At 39.1% G+C, this 17,607-nt stretch overlaps 1 protein-coding gene across 2 annotated transcripts; it reads right to left on the bottom strand.

Moving 5' to 3' along the window:
* Positions 1 to 1,266: 1,266 nt before the first annotated feature.
* Positions 1,267 to 17,489, bottom strand: ORC1 (origin recognition complex subunit 1). Of its 2 annotated transcripts, XM_086753846.1 has the most exons (17): positions 17,293 to 17,489; positions 16,407 to 16,511; positions 15,914 to 16,041; positions 14,390 to 14,559; positions 13,592 to 13,967; positions 12,643 to 12,940; positions 11,943 to 12,047; positions 11,396 to 11,597; positions 10,216 to 10,322; positions 9,284 to 9,385; positions 8,615 to 8,786; positions 7,361 to 7,468; positions 6,462 to 6,611; positions 5,111 to 5,230; positions 3,516 to 3,682; positions 2,529 to 2,616; positions 1,267 to 1,461 (listed from the first exon to the last, which is right to left on the bottom strand). In XM_086753846.1, exons 2-17 carry the CDS (start codon positions 16,493 to 16,495, stop codon positions 1,267 to 1,269), a joined length of 2,577 nt encoding a protein of 858 aa, XP_086609972.1. In that variant the 5' UTR covers positions 16,496 to 16,511; positions 17,293 to 17,489. The 2 variants fall into 2 exon arrangements, with proteins under 2 accessions (XP_086609972.1, XP_086609973.1); XM_086753847.1 differs by lacking the exons at positions 1,267 to 1,461; positions 2,529 to 2,616 and adding an exon at positions 2,953 to 3,149.
* Between the last annotated feature and the right edge of the window lie 118 nt (positions 17,490 to 17,607).

Below are 17,607 nucleotides of genomic sequence, written 5' to 3' on the forward strand. Positions count from 1 at the left end.
AAGCGTCTGCAGGTCGTACGCGTTACAGCTTACACCCCCACGTCGAAAAGGCTCTCCCAAAAACCCCACAGCTGCACCGCTGGCAACAGCTGGACAACGGTGATGGCGGCTCTTGCACAAGCCGGTGATGGTAATGAAGCACTGACAGTGCCACTCAAACCCCCGACGCTGCCCCGCAGGTGACAGTTTTTCACCCCTCCGACCCCTCACTTATGCATTCTGATGCTAAAAGGCTGAAATTCCAACTTACCAGGTTTACTGGTCTGCATTAATAAAGGCCTGTAGCATTTAGGAAATATATTACAATAAAGAATCCTACTGACATTTTTTTTTTTAACTAACAAGTCTACTTAACATCCATTTGTACAGTTTTCTGGAGCTTCTACAAAGTTTTTAGTCTGCTATACAAACTTCAGCCATGTTACAGAGATCACATTCAGTTTGCCAGGGTATCTGAAGAGACATCTACAAATTCGTTCTCTAGTCTTAAAAACGTGCAAAGTCACTTTTCTAGCACCTGCAGCTTAGGCCACTTCCATTTTTTAACTTAACAAGAAAAATTTTTTTAGTCTGTTCGGCAGCAACACAATTTTTAAAAGTGTTTTCAAACTGTCATCTCCAAAAGACTAACATATTTGGGTTAATAGTTGGATTACAAAAGCAGATTTCAACAGATCTACAGTACCTGAGGCCGTTTCTTTGAAGTAATCCTCGATTATCAAGCAATAAAAAAGTCGGTTACTTGAATGACAAATTCCTTCAGGTATTTTTACCTTCCTGGCAGCAAACAGTCCCCTCAACTCAAATATTCAGCATTGATTGCAAACTGAAAGTTCATTGTCATTATATCAGTAATGCAAGTTTAAGCATATTCTAACGATGTCTTTTATAATCAACAAAAGTCAATGAAGGAAAGCCACAAACTGCAATGCCACAGAGACACTGCTAGTCTTAACAAAAAAAAACCCAAACCATCCTTAGCAGTGATGCAAGTAGTCAATTTCAAGTTTATACACCTCAGCTGCAAGGGGAGCAGTTACCAGCATATGAAAATATTTTTAAAACAAATAGTTTGATTTCAAATATTTAAAACACTTTGAAGCAAAGTCTTTATTATACAAAAGGTGCTTTAATACAAGCATTTAAGCAAGCTATTTAGAAAAAAATACATTTCACTATTTCCATTTTATCAACAATTTTAAAAAAAATAAAATAGACAATATTTAAAATACTTACACATATTAAAAAAATAAAATCTCTATTGCCTTATTCATCCTTGAGCGCATACATGACATCGTCCTGGCTGATGTTTAGTCGCACCCGCATGTGAAGATACTTATCACTGGACTCCACCAGCAGGAGCCTGCAGGCGCCGAGCCTTGAACAAATGGCCATGATTTCCGATATTGTAGGACTCTGCATGCCTTCAATTCTACACAGTGCTACGTGTTGATGATAGACCTATTAAAAAAGAAAAAGGGCATCGCTCATTTTTACCTCCTGCTGCAATCTAGTAGGCCAAGGTTAAAGAGAGAAGCTTCCTTCCCTCCACATTTATGGGAGGGGAAGCAAAACCTCTTCTCCCCTGGACTAAAGCTTATCCAGTAGATTAAGAGCCAGCACACAACTAATTACGTATCAATCCACTCGGAAGTGATATTCAGGCCCAGTAACAAGTAATCATCGTCACAGTGACTAGAAACATGAACGATCACAGCGCAGAAAAGGCATGATACACCTTTAAGCACAGGAGAATGCACTTGTCACAAATCATGAGGACTAGTACATCTGTAACAACAATCACTTGGGGTCTTCTGCTTTTCTATTTAGAAAAAGCAGAAGAAAACCCTTTTCAAGTTAGAGCAAAACTAAGGGAAAAGTGTAATAATTCAGTCAAAATATTCTTTTAAGTTAAAGAACTGATCGCCCGGTGCATCTATGCAATCAACTGATGCAGATGTTCAGGAGCCAGTAATGGAAAATGCAGTTAAACTGCTTGCTTACAAACCTGTAGAATGAGATAAAGCTAGCAGGCTACATTATATATAAATATATAGTTACAAACATTTAGTAAGTGTCAACATTCACAGCTCTGCTGGTGCCAGGTATTTTATGGGTGTACTAAAAACTTGAAGCTACTACAGATATATTTGCCTCTAATGAGAAAGACAGTGATACAGAAGTTTGACTTAACTTTCAGTTTTCCTCCTTGAACTACACTGCCTGATATTTTCAGGTTCTCTTTTCTTTTTCCTGTTATAAAGCATGTTAGGCATAGGCAAAGTATTCAGTCCCACTGAAAAACAGGTGGTAGCATTCAAATAGGCTTTACACCTGGCCTGGACAGCCATTTCCCAATTTACCTTGCCAACAAAACCCCATCATATTGTCTTCAATCAAATTTTAAGACTAAAAACTTCAAATATTTAAACATTCACACTTTTGCCTGAAAATTTTGACAGTGCTCATCTCTTTTTTAAGAGGGAGAGGGAGGAGGGGAAAAAGAGTATTCTGAAACACAAACATACCTGTTGAACTGTTGCTTCCTCAACTCCTGCCCTGCGAAACTCTGCTAAAATTGCTTTCAAAAAGATCTGTTCATGCCATGAGGCATTCCTGAATATCAAAACAAAACAGACAAAAAGCAATCTGTGAAGTTTAGAACTTATGAAACATCAGGAAGAGGTCTGGAAGGGAAATTGCTTAGTAACCACATATTAAAAAGCAGAGTATTTTTTTTTTAACCCGAGAGGGGCAGTTTATGTCAACTAGCCATTACAGCCTGCAACTATGGCACCACAGTACACTGCATTTCACTTCACCTCACCTCTCTTTAGAATTTCTCACATGTATTCCCTCAGGAAACATTTTGGAGGTCCTAACAGAATCTGCTTATAACCAGTTCAAATGGTAAGGTCTTGCATTCTGCGCAGACGTCTGTGGCTGTATGTAAGTGAGCAAAGACAGTGGCCTAATACATGGGGATGTGTCCAGGGGAACAGTTGACTCTTGAGGACCTGATGCCTACACTATGTCCATCTGAGTGATTTTTCCTTCAGTCTAGCACAAAGTCTGGTCCAGTACGCTGAATGACCAGTAGCGTTTGCAGCTGTGAGCTCCTGAGTGTAATCTCTCAGATTTAGTTCCAACTAGAAGGAATTAAAATGCATGTACTTGGAAACTGCTGTTCAGAGAAATCAATGTACAGTAAAAGCAGTGACAATCAGGAAATTTCAAAAGCCCCCTCCTGATCTGAGCTAACACATTAGCATGGAAAGATCCTGTAAGAATCTGTACCAGTGATTTCTATGCCTTTGTGTCCCCTGCCTTTAATTCCTGTTTTGTACCTGTCTCTCCTAGCTGGGCTGCAAGTTTTGTTTTGTATCATACTAAACAAAGCATGATGCTTGCATATGCTCCCAAAGGGTGGTAAGGACAGATGGAATGTTTTTGAAGAAAAAGCCCAGTGAAAAAGACAAAAAAAAGCAAATAATTCCTCTGAGAAGTATTTTTACCTGATTGCATTTACATACGCTGATGAAAACATTTCATCTATGGCTTCCATTACATGGGCCATCCTGACTATTTCAGAGGTTCTCTTTTGGCTAGCAAACTCACAGATCTCAGTGGCCCTTCTGCAGATATCAAGGCAGCGCCTTGCATCACCAGACAGTGCCGCGACCTAAAAGTAAAAGTAAACGTGACAGGTTTGTACCAATATTTCCTACAAGCTGAGAAAAAGAGTTTAGCAAGAATCAACAGATAAAAAGACCTAAACAAACCTGACCACAAAACAGGAGAACAATGCTACTATGAAGTGTCACTAGAATCCTAGATTTTAAATAACAGCCTTATTGACCAAAGCCAACAGAAGCAACCCTCCCACACCCTCACCCCAACCTGGTCATGGCAAATTCAAGGCTGAACTTCTTCCTATAACCACAGAAGTCACAGGTTTTAAAAAAAAAAAAAAACAAAAAACAAAAAAAAAACAAAAAAACAAAGAAAAACCAAACCCACAAAAAAAAACCACCAAAAAAAACACCACCCAGAACCCCAGGAAATTCAGAGTAAGCAGTTCAGTTTTCAGAAATGTTATCAATAAAGACCCATGTTTATGCAAAAAAAAAAAAAAAAAAAAGGAGGGGGAAGGGTAGAGCAAAAAACTCCTCAGTTTTTCCATACTCAATAGAATATTGATTTTAAAGAGTACACTAAAATTATTTAGCAGGTGTGAAAGAAACATCTAGGATAGTGAATTTACATTTACAAGTGTCTGAAAATTTGTAGGTGTCTGAAATTTCTAAAATGAAATACTTCTTAAAACCCCACTTGTGGTTTACAATTATAATGATATGAACATTCACCAGATATAGTACTGGCCTAGTTTTCCCAGCAGATGCTAATAACATATGAAAGCTCTAGAACCCAGCTGGAGCCAAGAATGAGAAACCCTGTAAGAAAAAAGTCTCATTGCGAGTGATTTTTGTAGATTTTTCTGAAGAAAAAAATCATACTAGGAAAACACTGCAGATTATTCAGTTTGCAAAATCATCACTATTATTCTTACAGAAAGGTGGATCCCTCATAACAAAACAAATGCTTATATTTACTTCTGACATACGAGGGTTTTTTTTGTACAATTGAGTACTAAGATTGGCAACAGAAGAGGTAGTATGTATTATGCCAAGGCTTTAAACATCTTGAGAAAGAAAATGAAATATGGATATTTCCACTGTCGCTGGCATACTAGTTTTTTTTCAAGATCATCCAATGACTCACATTATGCCAAACACCACAGAGAGCTGACATCTTATCATTCTGCATCGCCACAACTCTTGTCATGCCTCCAGTTCTTGGAATATACTGCTGCCTTCTCAAAGTAGGTGGAAAAAGCAAGGACATTGCTTTAGCAATATCTCCTGTGAAAATATCCTGTATACCTTACAGAGAGCATCATGTTTGATCTGCTGCTTGCGCCCCACTTTGTCTCCAATACAGAACACACAACCACAAAACCACGTCTGACCACAGTTACAAAATTCTCCCCAGCTGCCCTCCGCACTCTTTACCTAGCGCAAGACAAGGGACATATCTGTGCTGTGCTTACCTTTCTGGAAACCAGCTGAATTGCATCCTCTTCAAATGCCTTAATGCTGTTCAGTCTGGAGGAAATAATTTGCTGTAACTGTTTGTAGGTGTAGGGCTGAAAGGACATTCTGGTGAGGCCCTGCAGTAAATAATACAATACAGGGAGAAGCATTTGTAGTGCTTGAAAACTCTCAACGGCTCAAGCATAGCTGTATAGTTAGTTTCATGTTCTCTGGTAGGAGCAATCTCTCTTTCACATGTTCCCCTCCGCCAAGTGGTATGTTTCAATCAATTCTTCCACTTCGTATTTGTGAAATAAACGTGCAAATCCACTAAACTGTAACTAAGTGAGGAACACTGGCTGGACCTCCCTACTGAAAGGCCTGAGGAGCAAACACTGCTGCTATTAAACTCAAATTTCTCTTACATAACTTGTAAACAAATCAGAGCCACCTAATACAAAAATCTTTTGATTACAACTGTTTACACCTTATTTTTAATACAGGAACAGCAGAAGCTATGAAAAGAGATTCATCTCTCCTTTAGCAAATCTGTATACATGTATACATTCATACTATTGATGTCACATTAGCAATCAGCCAAGAATTAAAAATCCTCTTCTGGATCAAGCTAATAAACATTGCTTTCAGATGAGAAGGACAATCCAAGTTATAGATGGCATGCTGCCTTTCATATTCTACAGGAGGCTCGAGTTTTGCATTTCTTATGCAAAATTCTTCTCCCTTGTGACTATATGGACTCAGCTGATCTGCAGATTTAGTGGGTGGGGGAAAGCAATTCACATCCTGTGGAGCTATTTTTGAGACAGAGAGCACTGTTTTTGCAAATCACTTTTCAGAGCAGTGATGAAGAAATAACATAAGAAAATGTATTCAGCACAGGTGTAGATGTGTCCAGTGCATCCAACTTCCTGTCCAACCGTATCCCGCAAAGAAAATCTACCAGCTGAAGATACCAAACAGAGAAGTAACTAGGTGCCTGGAATGAAAGGGGAAAGAGGAAGGAAAACCAGAACTCTTCTGAACTCTAGAGTAAGAAGCTTAAGCATGAAGCACAGCATTCGATTATTCAGATCTTAATATGTTTAAAAAGATATCTGCATTCTTAATTAATTCTAACAAGAACATAGCATACTTACATGGCATAACATCTGATTAGCAAGCTGGCTCCTAAACTTACTTTGCTAAGATTTATGTGTTCATTATCAGCCCTCTGGAGAGGGAATCATAAAAGCATTGTTTAACCTCTGACGTAACCAGTCCTACCTTTCTCCTGGATTGCTTTTGATTGCATATAGTATTTAATCTGTTCTCATTTTATAGCATAGCAACAAAACTGCTAGGACATACCAGCCTGCTAGCTACTCTGTTGATCATTATTCTCTCTGGCAAGTCCATGGTGTTAGCAATGGCCAAGATGATTAACTTGGAGTGCTTTTGAGTTGGCCAGTCAAATAAATTGTACATCACATTCTGTTTCCGGGTCCACAGAAGATCAAGCTGCAGAGATAGAAAGAGAACAATCAGACTGAAAAAGAATGGCCTTGTATTTACAGTATCTGATTGGGGTTTGAGAAACCTAGCTCTGCCACACAAGACACGTTACGTGATTCTGAACAAGCTGTCTCTGTTGTGTTTATCCATCTACTAAGACGACTGCATTTTCTGAATTAGGGCTCTAATCTCTTTTGGAAAAGCACAGTCCTACTAAGTGCTTGAACAGTATTCATCATAATAGAGTGACTAAACAGCTGGAATTTTTTTTAACACTACTGTGCTATTAATACTACATCTAACACAGTTAAAAGACTCTCCATGTGAGAACCTGAATTAGCTTAACAGCTAACAGCATTTAAACAGCATTTGTTTATTACTGAACATAGCACATTCAAGGAGTTTCAAAACTGAATACGACTTATTTCACTGTGTGTTTTCTCACTGGAAAAGCAGCAGCTTCCAGACAAAATGTTTAGGACTTGACAGAACAACTTATTCCATCACTTGGACCAAAACAAAAAACATAAAAACAATGTGAAATCCAAGGCAGAAAATAATATGGCAACAGGATATTTGCCCACTTAAATTCAGTTTCCTAATAAGGCTAAGAGGAACTACTTACGCGTCTTCTCTCCTAAGTCTATTCCTTTTAGATGACATATGATATACTCTAAGCATGTATTTTTTCATCCTCCAAAAACTCATTTCTTATGATACCTCAAGGAAAGAGAATGAAGGATTCTTTGTCTCACCTCATCCACTATCAGCACTGTGGTCTTCCTCTTTGGTCCAGGTGTACTGAACAGTTTTGCCAACAGTGTTGCAGCATGGGTTGCTGTCACCTTCTGACCTGTCAGTAACTGGACAAGGATTAAACAATATTGCAGGTTAATCACCCCAAAACCCTGGAAATACGAAGTTTAAGTCCTATCTGGTTTTAACTTTTTCCTAATAATCAAAACCAAGTACCTGGATTTTTTTTTTCCTGGGGAGCAGAGGCAATTAAAAAAAAAAAAGAAAAGAAAAAAAAGTAGCTCATAAGACACTCAGGTCTACCAGAAACTGTCTATAAAGGAGAACAGAAACAAAAGAACACATAGCTAAAAAGAAAGGCCACTAAAATTTCCTGCAATTTGTCTTAAATACAGATTCATTAAAAAATCCTGAACCCAGTCTCAGGAGGACTCTAAACCTAGCATACCTCAAGGGTGTGTCTGAACACAAAACACCTACTGAAAACGCAAGTCAGTTGACAAGAATAGCCTGACTTCAGTAATCTTGGACTCACGTTAAAATATTAATGAATCATCAGTAGGATCCAGAACTAAATTTATTCGACTCTAAGCTAAAAAAATACCTTCAAAAAGAACTGTTTCTGCAATAATCTAGGTGGCAGATGAGCTGACTGTACATTACCTCTTCCCTTGCAGGTCCAAAGATACACAGAAATTAAAGCATGCCATTTCAAAATTACATTGTATATGCTGAATCAATTGTTCAACACAGCTCAGAGACAAGCCGTGAAGTAAAATGGAGACTGCATTTGAAAACTGTATTTGTACTCCAGAATTCCTTATAAGCTGACCTGAGATTTCATAATTATTAAACAAGCCAGAGCATGACAATAATGTATAATCTATACTTGTTTCATGTTTCCAATTCAGTCAGGACAGTTTGAATCAGTCACACAAAGCAGTTGGATCCCAGAGAATCCTGATTCTGCAGCTCTGGGACCGGGCATCCAATATACCACAGAGTTCAGTGTGTTGTGGTGGAATTGGCTCACTTACTGTACCCAGGTATTTAACTTCATATTTGCCCAGCCCTTCCTGTCCCTGTTCCCTTCTTTATAAACTTCCCTATGACAATGAGGTAACTGCAAATGTGAACACTCCAGAATTCGCTTCAGTCATGCAAAGAGATATCAGCAAACTGGAGCTTGAGATTGATCCACAGCAATCTCTTCTTCTTCCAAGCCAGAGCACCCTTGAAGAGGCTTTACTTACCTCTAGAATCTGCACGTAAGCTTGGTGAGGGTCAGTCAGCTTCATGCCATTGATCTCTACAAACTGGAATGATGGTAGTTCATCATTTTCTGCAGCTTGCTTAAGACAGCGAATTACTTCATGAACAGTTGCAGTTTTACCTGTTCCAGGCACTCCAGAAATGTACATGCACCTACAAAAGGAGAACACCTTTTCAGCAGCCTAAGCAAAATAACACTTAGGATTAATGAGCTGGGATTCCTGGGCTCTGAGACCAGCCAGAATACTACTCCTCTGTCACTTCAGGCAATTCCCCATATTTCAGTTACTTTATTTGCAAACTGGGACACGCAACACATTGGAGGATCATGAGGATTTTTATTTATTCTTACTGAAGCAATTAACCTGAAACTTTATAAATGTAACTTATCTCTTTTTTAAAAAAGCTTTCCCAGACATCTAAAATTGACTAGTTATATTTTGGTCTTTAGTTTGAATCTGTAGAATAAAGAAGTCCACATTTTTTCTATGCACAACCCTTCTTAAGGAAGAAAAATACCAGGAAAATTCAACTAGGAACTGTAATTCAGCCAAATGGTGATAACTTTTAAAATAAAAGTAGAGTTGATTATCTGACCGCTGTTATGCCATAGATAGATGTGATCTCAGTTACCGTCGCAACAAACTCACCCTCCTGTACCATCAAGAAGTTTGCTTTCCACAAAGTTATAGATGTCCTGGAATTCTTCCTCGCGACAAGGCAGAGATTCTGGGACAGCAGAAACATGCAGCCTTTTGATTAAAAAGAAAATAAAAAGAACATTAAAATAGTAGGTCCACGGTTCACATTTTCACAGTTCTACCTGAAGGGTCTACTGAGGAAAACAAATAACCATTCACTCCACCTTTCACAGTTGTGTGTGGTTTTCAAATCTCTTACATGCTTGAAGTCTGAACACCAGTGTCAAGTATCCCAAAAGAAACAGCCCCGTCTCTCTGTATGTGCTTTTAAGAGGGCTGAACAGCCATCTTCGTAAACAGCATGAATACGCAGCAATAAAGATCTAGCTGTTCTAATTCACAAAAAATTTGTAAGTCAGTGTAGAAGTAGGATAAAACGGGGGACATCACTTATAGGAAACAGAACAAACTAAAACTCAGTTTAAAAGATACAGTCAGTCCCGAACACGTGGCTTTTTTCCACTGTGAAGAGCTATAATACCTGTAAAACTTTTTCACACACCAAGAGGCGGCAGATATCATACCTTTACAATCTAAAGCTAGTAAGAGAGGATCTTTGTTTTTCTAATGTCACACAGAATAAAGTCAGACACCTAATTCTGAAGAACTTAGCACAGACTAGTTATAACAACTTAAAATTGTAGAAGTAGTATTGTAAATACTACTAGTACTTGTAAGTCTAGTATTGCAGTGTCAATTCATAAATGCTTTTCTGGTATCAAAACACCATGCATTTTTACCAAGTTTATTCATTATGGTAAAGATGACATTTCCCTATTTCAGCATAGCCTACTGCTATGCATACCTGGTGAAAAAAAAAAAAAAAAGAAAAAAAAAAAAAGAAAGAAAAAAGGATATTTCCTCCCCTGAGCACAGCTTACCTTAATCTGGCTTCTTCTAGTATACTGGCTGGTTTCCGTGCAGCATGGTTGCGCCGGGGAATTTCAGGAGTTGCATTCCGGGGTGTCTTGGGTGTTCCTGGTAAAGGCTGCAAAGAAAAGTTACAACCTCAAACAGATTTTCTACACACAGCAATTTCCATTGGAGACTGATCAATTGTACAAGTTTCCTAAACATTACTTATGGACACAGACCAGCTGGGGATGCCAGAGTACAAAATGAAAAAAGAAAGTCTTTACAAAAGGGAGTTACGAAACAAGCCTCATAGTCTTTTCTTCCTAAGGGAAAAAAAACAAACAAACAACTTGAAGGGAGGTGGTAACAAAAACAACTAAATCTTTTAACTGTCTGAAGAATTTTTAAGTTGTTTATGCCTTTCTGAAGTGCTGTTACAAAGTGATCCAGTTCTTAAGAAACAGCAAGCAACTAGAAATTTATCTGAATTTCACTGTCCAAACAAAAAAGCCATACAATATCTTAATTACTCTTCTTTGTTGTGCTTACAAGTTCTAGTTAAGCTAGGTTAGATGTTTTATAAACACAGAGCAAAAATTAGCCATTGACAGTATGTACCTGGCTATTGTGCTGAAAACAGTCTTAATGAGTCAGGCTTAAGACTCGTGTAGCCTGGTATCCCATCTCCATCAGCAGCCAGGACGCTAGGAGAAACTGCTGGCCACACTCTCTTTCACGCAGCCATGAACGCTGCAGCGCATCCCTTTTGTGTTGGAAAGCATTCGCACATTAGTAAGCCTTCAAGAATCAGGATAGCTCTACTGCCAAGCACAAAGTTGGCCTTACGGCTTTCTGCTACATATACAGACTGCACTCAATACAGACTGTACAAAAATAGAACAAAAAATGTCTCAGTATGCAGCTTACAATAAAAGTAAAAATGATGGCCATAAATGGATTCATCAGTTTGTTCAGCTCCAGCCCAATCTAACATTTTCCCTCTTTAGGCTAGAGTTTTCTGATAAACACTGTCACAACGTTCACAATACACAAGGGTTGTATACATTTGTATAACCTGCTTATACCAAAGATCACATGAATCAAGATAACGTTTCATTAAATGCTAAGAGGTTCAGACACAGCCATCAAGCAATCAAATAATTGGCTTAGAAATAATAAAACCAGCTCTTTTAAATGGAACCTTACAGTTTTCTTCAGGGTCTTAGCAGGAGTGTGAACCGAAGACTTCCTTGAAGATTTTGGGGTGCTGGATGTTCTCCTTGATCTAGTTTTCTTTTCTGGTGTACAGAGCACATCACTCTCCTCTTCCTCACTACTTGAAAAGTAAGAGCTGTCTGAACTAGACAGAAAATCCTCTTCCTGGTTCAATTCCAGTGTATTTAATATGCTATGAGAAACAGAAATTAAATGAGTTTTTTTAAAAAATACATACAACTCTACACACTACAGAGTATGAGTTGATAAATTTCCATCTTTTTCTGCAGCCACCATAATCAGAAAGCCAACATATTTTCCACTTGAGCTGCTAATTTTACATGGCTATTTAACAGACCAGTTTCAAGGAAGTCAGTTTTCCGATGAACACCATTTCTGAACTTAAGACAGCTTTCACTCACACTGCAATTAAGCTGTACCTCTAGAACTATTTGCATTTTAATATAAAACTAAAACTATCAAGGTTTCAACCTATCGATAGTAATCTGAAGAAGATATCGGGAAAACAAAAATTTACCTGATTTGCTCTGCAATGCGAGCTTTTGTTTTCTCTGCACATCTTCTGCGAGAATGAGGGGTTAATACAGGGCTCTGACTATCCACGTCCTGATGTCCAATTAAACTGTAAAGAAAGAACACAAAGCTATTTGTATTTCCTCTTTGCACCACACTTGTAAAGATGGAGAGAAGGCCTTTCAAACTTCAGGTTCAATTGTAATAGCTGTCAATCCAGCGTGAATGCCTGTTTACACTTATTTACAGATTACCTATGGCACGGATACTGGCAGCAATTTCTCCTTTCTTGGTCTCTCTCTTCAGTACATCTTTGCCAAGAAAAACAACTTGCACAAAATATTTACTATAGTTCACTCATGGTCTTGTACTATAAAGATTTCAACTTCCTTTGGGCATCTCTTTGGTCTCCCCTTTGGAGTAGATTTTTCTACTTGTGTTTTGAAATTCCTTGGTTATCTTCTTGGGCACTTCTTCATCCCTACCACTGAAACACTTTACTGTTAATACAACTTTCCTGTTAGTTCAAAGGACACAATGAGATTAATAACTTTAATTATTTGTGGATAGTTCTCAGATTTTTTTTTTAATCTCTAAATATCACTGAAATGCTATTATCTTATTATGTCTTTCATAAATGTGCTTTAAGAGAACTACATACAAATAGAAATCCTATACAAAATAATTAAAAGGCTATCACTTACAATATAGTGTCGTCTTTTGTATTAAGGTTTTTGCCTTTCTCACTGGAGTCTTTAACCTTTCTATAGGGAGTTAATAGTATTGTATCACTAAACCTCTGACAGTGCTCTGCAGTATCAAACGTTGACTTTGACCTATCACTGGCATGAGGTATTTTTGGTGGTGAGCCTAAAATGCCAGTGAATTTCACTTTTCTTTTCATAGCTGATGATTCTAACGGTGCTACAGCATCACAGTCATCATCCAAAAGTTCCAAAACTTCACATCCCAGGAGCCTGCCTTTAGGAGATCTTGTAGGACCTAGGAATCAAGAGCAAAATTAAGCAGCCATTAATATGGCTGGTTTGGTTAAGTTTCAGAAGACACAGTATGACTGGCTCGGTGGCTGTCATTTAAATGAAAGAAGATGGCATTGCACTCCAGAAACAGGGAACTGAATCACTAGAAGCCATACACTTCCTCTGAAAAGATGACTAAATAGAATACAAACTGATTTTTTTTTCAGTTTTCTAACCCATCTCTGTCACTTACAACTTCACTCAGGCTCCAGTTTGAAAATACAGCATGTTACATAGGATTAATGTGCTTATTCAGTCAGCCCACTGTACACATTCTAGCACACCATTAGTCAGAAAATTGAAGGGAGATGTTTTGAGGTCAAGTTAGGTTGACTGGTGGCATTTCAGTCCAAAAGCACTTTTAGACTCACCAGTTACAAATAAAGTATTTGCAACAGTAATAGGGTATAAGCAGTACAGTTGCTTGAAATCACAGGCATAAGACTAACAATCAATGCACCCAAAAGGCTTGGGCTAAGCCAAAAGCCTGAATAAGGTAGCTAACAATACTGATGTTGATTTATTACTATTGTTTGAACTACCCAAAATGAAGAGGCACAAAACACATTACATTCAAAACTACCGAATGGAGAGAATATTGCCGTATACATACTGTTTAACTGTAACTTCTTCCTTGCTGTTGGAGTTTTGATGCCATTAGCCATTCTTTGCAAATGTCTTTCCTTAGCGAGAGATGACTTGGAAGAAGAATGTTTTGATTCTATTTCCAATTCAACATTTTTTGGTTTTGTGGCACTCCCAACAAGACTCTCCGTCTCTTTTTTAAGGGGGGAAACGATGTCCGAGGGAATAAATGAGTTTGAAGAGTTTGGGATGCCACCTCCTTTCTTGTTAGCTTCTTTCAGCCTAGAGAATGTGTCAGGGGACAAAGCCTTAAAGGTTTTCCCATCCCAAGAGTGTTTTACATAGAAAGTTTCTTCCTTATTTAATGTGATAGGTAGTTCCTCCCCTAGATGTAGTGGTATTACCTGTAAAAACAGAAAACACCAAAATACAGATACCTTAACATTTACTGTTAATTTAGCACTATTTTCTTAGCATTCAACTATTTTCTGTTCACAGATCTTATTACTGGAACTCATGCAATCCTTCATTATAAAGGGCAACGCCTTCAACCTACATTTATGTTAGCACAGGACTCCCATTCACATTACTTCTTTCCACACAAACCTCTAAATGAGCTGGCTACCAGCAACCAAAGTAATTTTGGGACAATGGAAATACAGAATACCAACAGTTTTCAACTATGCTATCCTACGTTAACTGCATTAACAAATACACATCACACATTTGGTTTGGGAGGGAACAAAGTAGCTGCACTATTCTATTATGCTATTCAAATTGTTTGTTTCTTTCTTCTCTCTACTTGTACAGGTGTTGCAGTACATACCATGGTACTTTTAATAATGGTCTCCACATCTATTTCAGTGTCATAGCCAGCAACTTGATCAAAAAACACCTCTTGGGGAGAAACCTCTCTTTTAAGCAGTTTCCGTTTATTTGGAGGTATCTCCGTAATACGAGAGAACCACTGCACAACTGCATGTTTCTGCTGAGCACCTGCAACAATGAAAGAGTCAGTGGACATTAAGAATTTTATTGTATTCCAAATAGTTATTACCAGACCTCAATTACTTTAGCTGAAATCTCATCAAGGATACAAATCCTCCCTGGACCTGGGTGAGAAAGCATCTGATAAGAGATTACAATTTCCATTTCCTAAGCTAAATTAAAATGTGCGAGTTGAGACTTAAGGACTAAGACAACACCTACATAGCGACTCAAGTTGATCGACCAGTTCACTATCACAAATGAAGAGGTTCCTTATTTGCATAAATGTGATCTAATGGGACCCCACTGACTGAAAAGCAGTGACATAAAAGGGGAAGTGAGAAAGTTCAGAACAGTACTTGTAACTTCAATGTTATTTTAGAGGTAAACCAGAAACATATTTATGAACTGCCAAACAAATTTGAGAACTCTGCTGTTGAAATGTATAGAAGGTTGAATACACACTACGAACAGATTCAGTGTGGAGAGTTAAAATAAACATTTGAAACATATTACAAATGAATATTAAGTTCCCCTCCACATTCTAAGTTGTTTATCTTTGAATGAAAAACAAAGCTACGTATCTTTAACAAATTTGCCAAATATATATCACAAAAGGAAAATTTATTTTTAAGGAAGTTTCAGAGGTTTCATTCCAGCATGAAAAGAATATTCAGTTTTGTTACAACAAATGTGCATTAGTAAATATATAAGGCGGAGTTGTATGCGTTTATGTTTACAAAAAGTAAAGGATTAAAAAAACCTCTCAAAACATTATTATGATGTCCAAAACAAACAGAAGCTGTTCAAAGAAGTCAGACATAATGAGCAGTTTCTAACTCAGACTCAGCCATAGTCATGGTATCACTCTCCTTCCACGTTTTATCTTTTCATATTATCCCTATCTTATAAACAAGTATTTCTACAAGGGACAGAAGTAATAAGCCCCATTTATTCAGCCATGTACCTTATTACTAAATTACTCAATGTCTAATAAGATGCAAGTTCCAAGGCTGCAGCGCTCTTGCTCTATTTGGATGCTCCAGTCTCTAAATAAAGCATGAGCTCACACTGTCTTCCTCAAGGACCATTTCTTTTAAATCAGACAACTAAACAAAAAGGTTGTAAGAATTTAATGCTTTTGAGCTCACAGTTTATCTATCAAATTTAGTTGAAATTAGACATCAGTCCCCAAATATTTGGGGAGCATGTGAATATTGATGCGGTGATTACAAAAGCCTAATTTCCTTAATAAACTAGGCCACTGATATTAGGTTATGGGCTAAATATATCCCCATGAAATAAGTATCTTTAAAACATTTTAAAATTTCTCAGACAGGAGGTAAATTTTCATTTCTCTTACCATCTTCATATAAATCCAGGAGTTGTGCCACAAAAGGTTGATCTGCATTCTCCCCTTCTACTAAAATAAACTCGCCAAGCTGTATACAGGTTTCTGTTCTGCTTCTTTCTGACTGAATAACGATTCCCCTAGAAAGTGATGCACACATGCAGATTAGCAGGATTTCATGTTCTTTATAATTCACATATCATTAAAGCTGATGGCTCGTCAATCTTACAGCTCTTGCACAGCCTACAATTGAGTTTCCTGATTAAAAGCTTTCATATATATTTCAAATAAACAGCTAACAGTTATTCACAGATCTAATTAAATGTTTTTATATACTTTATATAATCTAAGAGCTTCGTGACATTTTAGTTATACACATACAGTGTCATGACACAACGCTCAAAATCATACTCATATTCTCACTGACTGCCATTAAATGACATCAGAAAAGTAAAGAAATCTTCATTAAGTTTCCCTGAGCAAGCCAGAAATAAATGTTATTTACTTGTACTGGAAAGTCCTCAGTTTTCTGTCTGAGCTCATGGGTTTTCCATACCAGGAGTAGATAACTTTGCTTTGCTGTCGGGTGTTCATAATTCCCAAGGAAAAGCTAAAACAAATAAATTTTTAAATTATTATTTTAAAATAAAACCAGGGAAATGCTCAAGATGGTCAGATGCATAGAAACGCCATCAGTTATTTCAGTGTGTGCGAAAAATGTGGCATGATCGCTGGGTTCAGAGAAGCCTGCCACCCCCAAAGCCCCCAGACGCCTCTCGTCTGAGGGAGGAGGAAAAAGGGAAGGCGTTCAGTACTGGATTGTTCTTCAGTTCCCTTTTTTACACGTCCAGCTTGACTAACGCACCTGACAAACAGGCGATTCCCTTGTTAGTGGCCACTTTGCTTACCCACAGAGCAAGTTACCGGGACAGACGGCTTCTGCCTTTTGTTTATACCGAGATCTCTCTGCCCCTGGGGTCGCGGCCTGCCCACCGCGATGGCCGGCACACCCTGCTGGTTTTCGCCCAGACCTCGCAGCGACCAGGCGGAGGAGACCCTCACGAACGTTTCACTTACGCTCGATTTTTTTTATTTATTTATTTTTTTTCTCTTAAATAAGAGTTTTCCCTCTGGAAACAGTGCTGTTCCCCCCTCGCTAGGCCCAGCCCGTCGGTTTAGAGGAGGCAGCGGAGAGCGCTCTGCCCCAGGGAGCTCGCTCCTCGCCCCGGGCTGCTGCCCGCTTCCCGAGCGGCCTGCGGGGCCCCGACATTAGAAGGGGCCGTAAGGGCCGCCGGCTGGGACCCGCAGAGAGACACCGAGGGGCTCCATAACCCTGCCAGAGCCCCTAACCCGCCCTGCCCGCCCCATTCACAGGGCGCAGACCCACTCACCGCGGCGCCTCAGCGAACCCCGTGCGTAGCGGCAGCAGCAGCAGCGGCGGTGGCGGCAGCCGCGCGAGCTCCGCCCAGCACTAGGGTAGAATTTCGCGCCAAAGCCCACCTGGAGCCCCGCCCCTTCAGCCGCGCGCGCACGCACAGGGCGGAGGTGGGCGGGAAGAGGCAGCGCGGGAAGCGCCGCCATATTTGCGCCTGGCTCCTCGAAGCCGCGGCCGGAAGGGATGTTGTGCCCGAAGATAAGATGGCTGCCAGCGGCGGCGACCCGGAAGCGGAAGTGGTAGTTGTTCCTCACGGAAGGGGAGGGGAGCG

Source organism: Chlamydotis macqueenii, chromosome 8, assembly GCF_036417535.1.
Source record: "Chlamydotis macqueenii isolate bChlMac1 chromosome 8, bChlMac1.mat, whole genome shotgun sequence".
Taxonomy (NCBI): Eukaryota; Metazoa; Chordata; class Aves; order Otidiformes; family Otididae; genus Chlamydotis; species Chlamydotis macqueenii.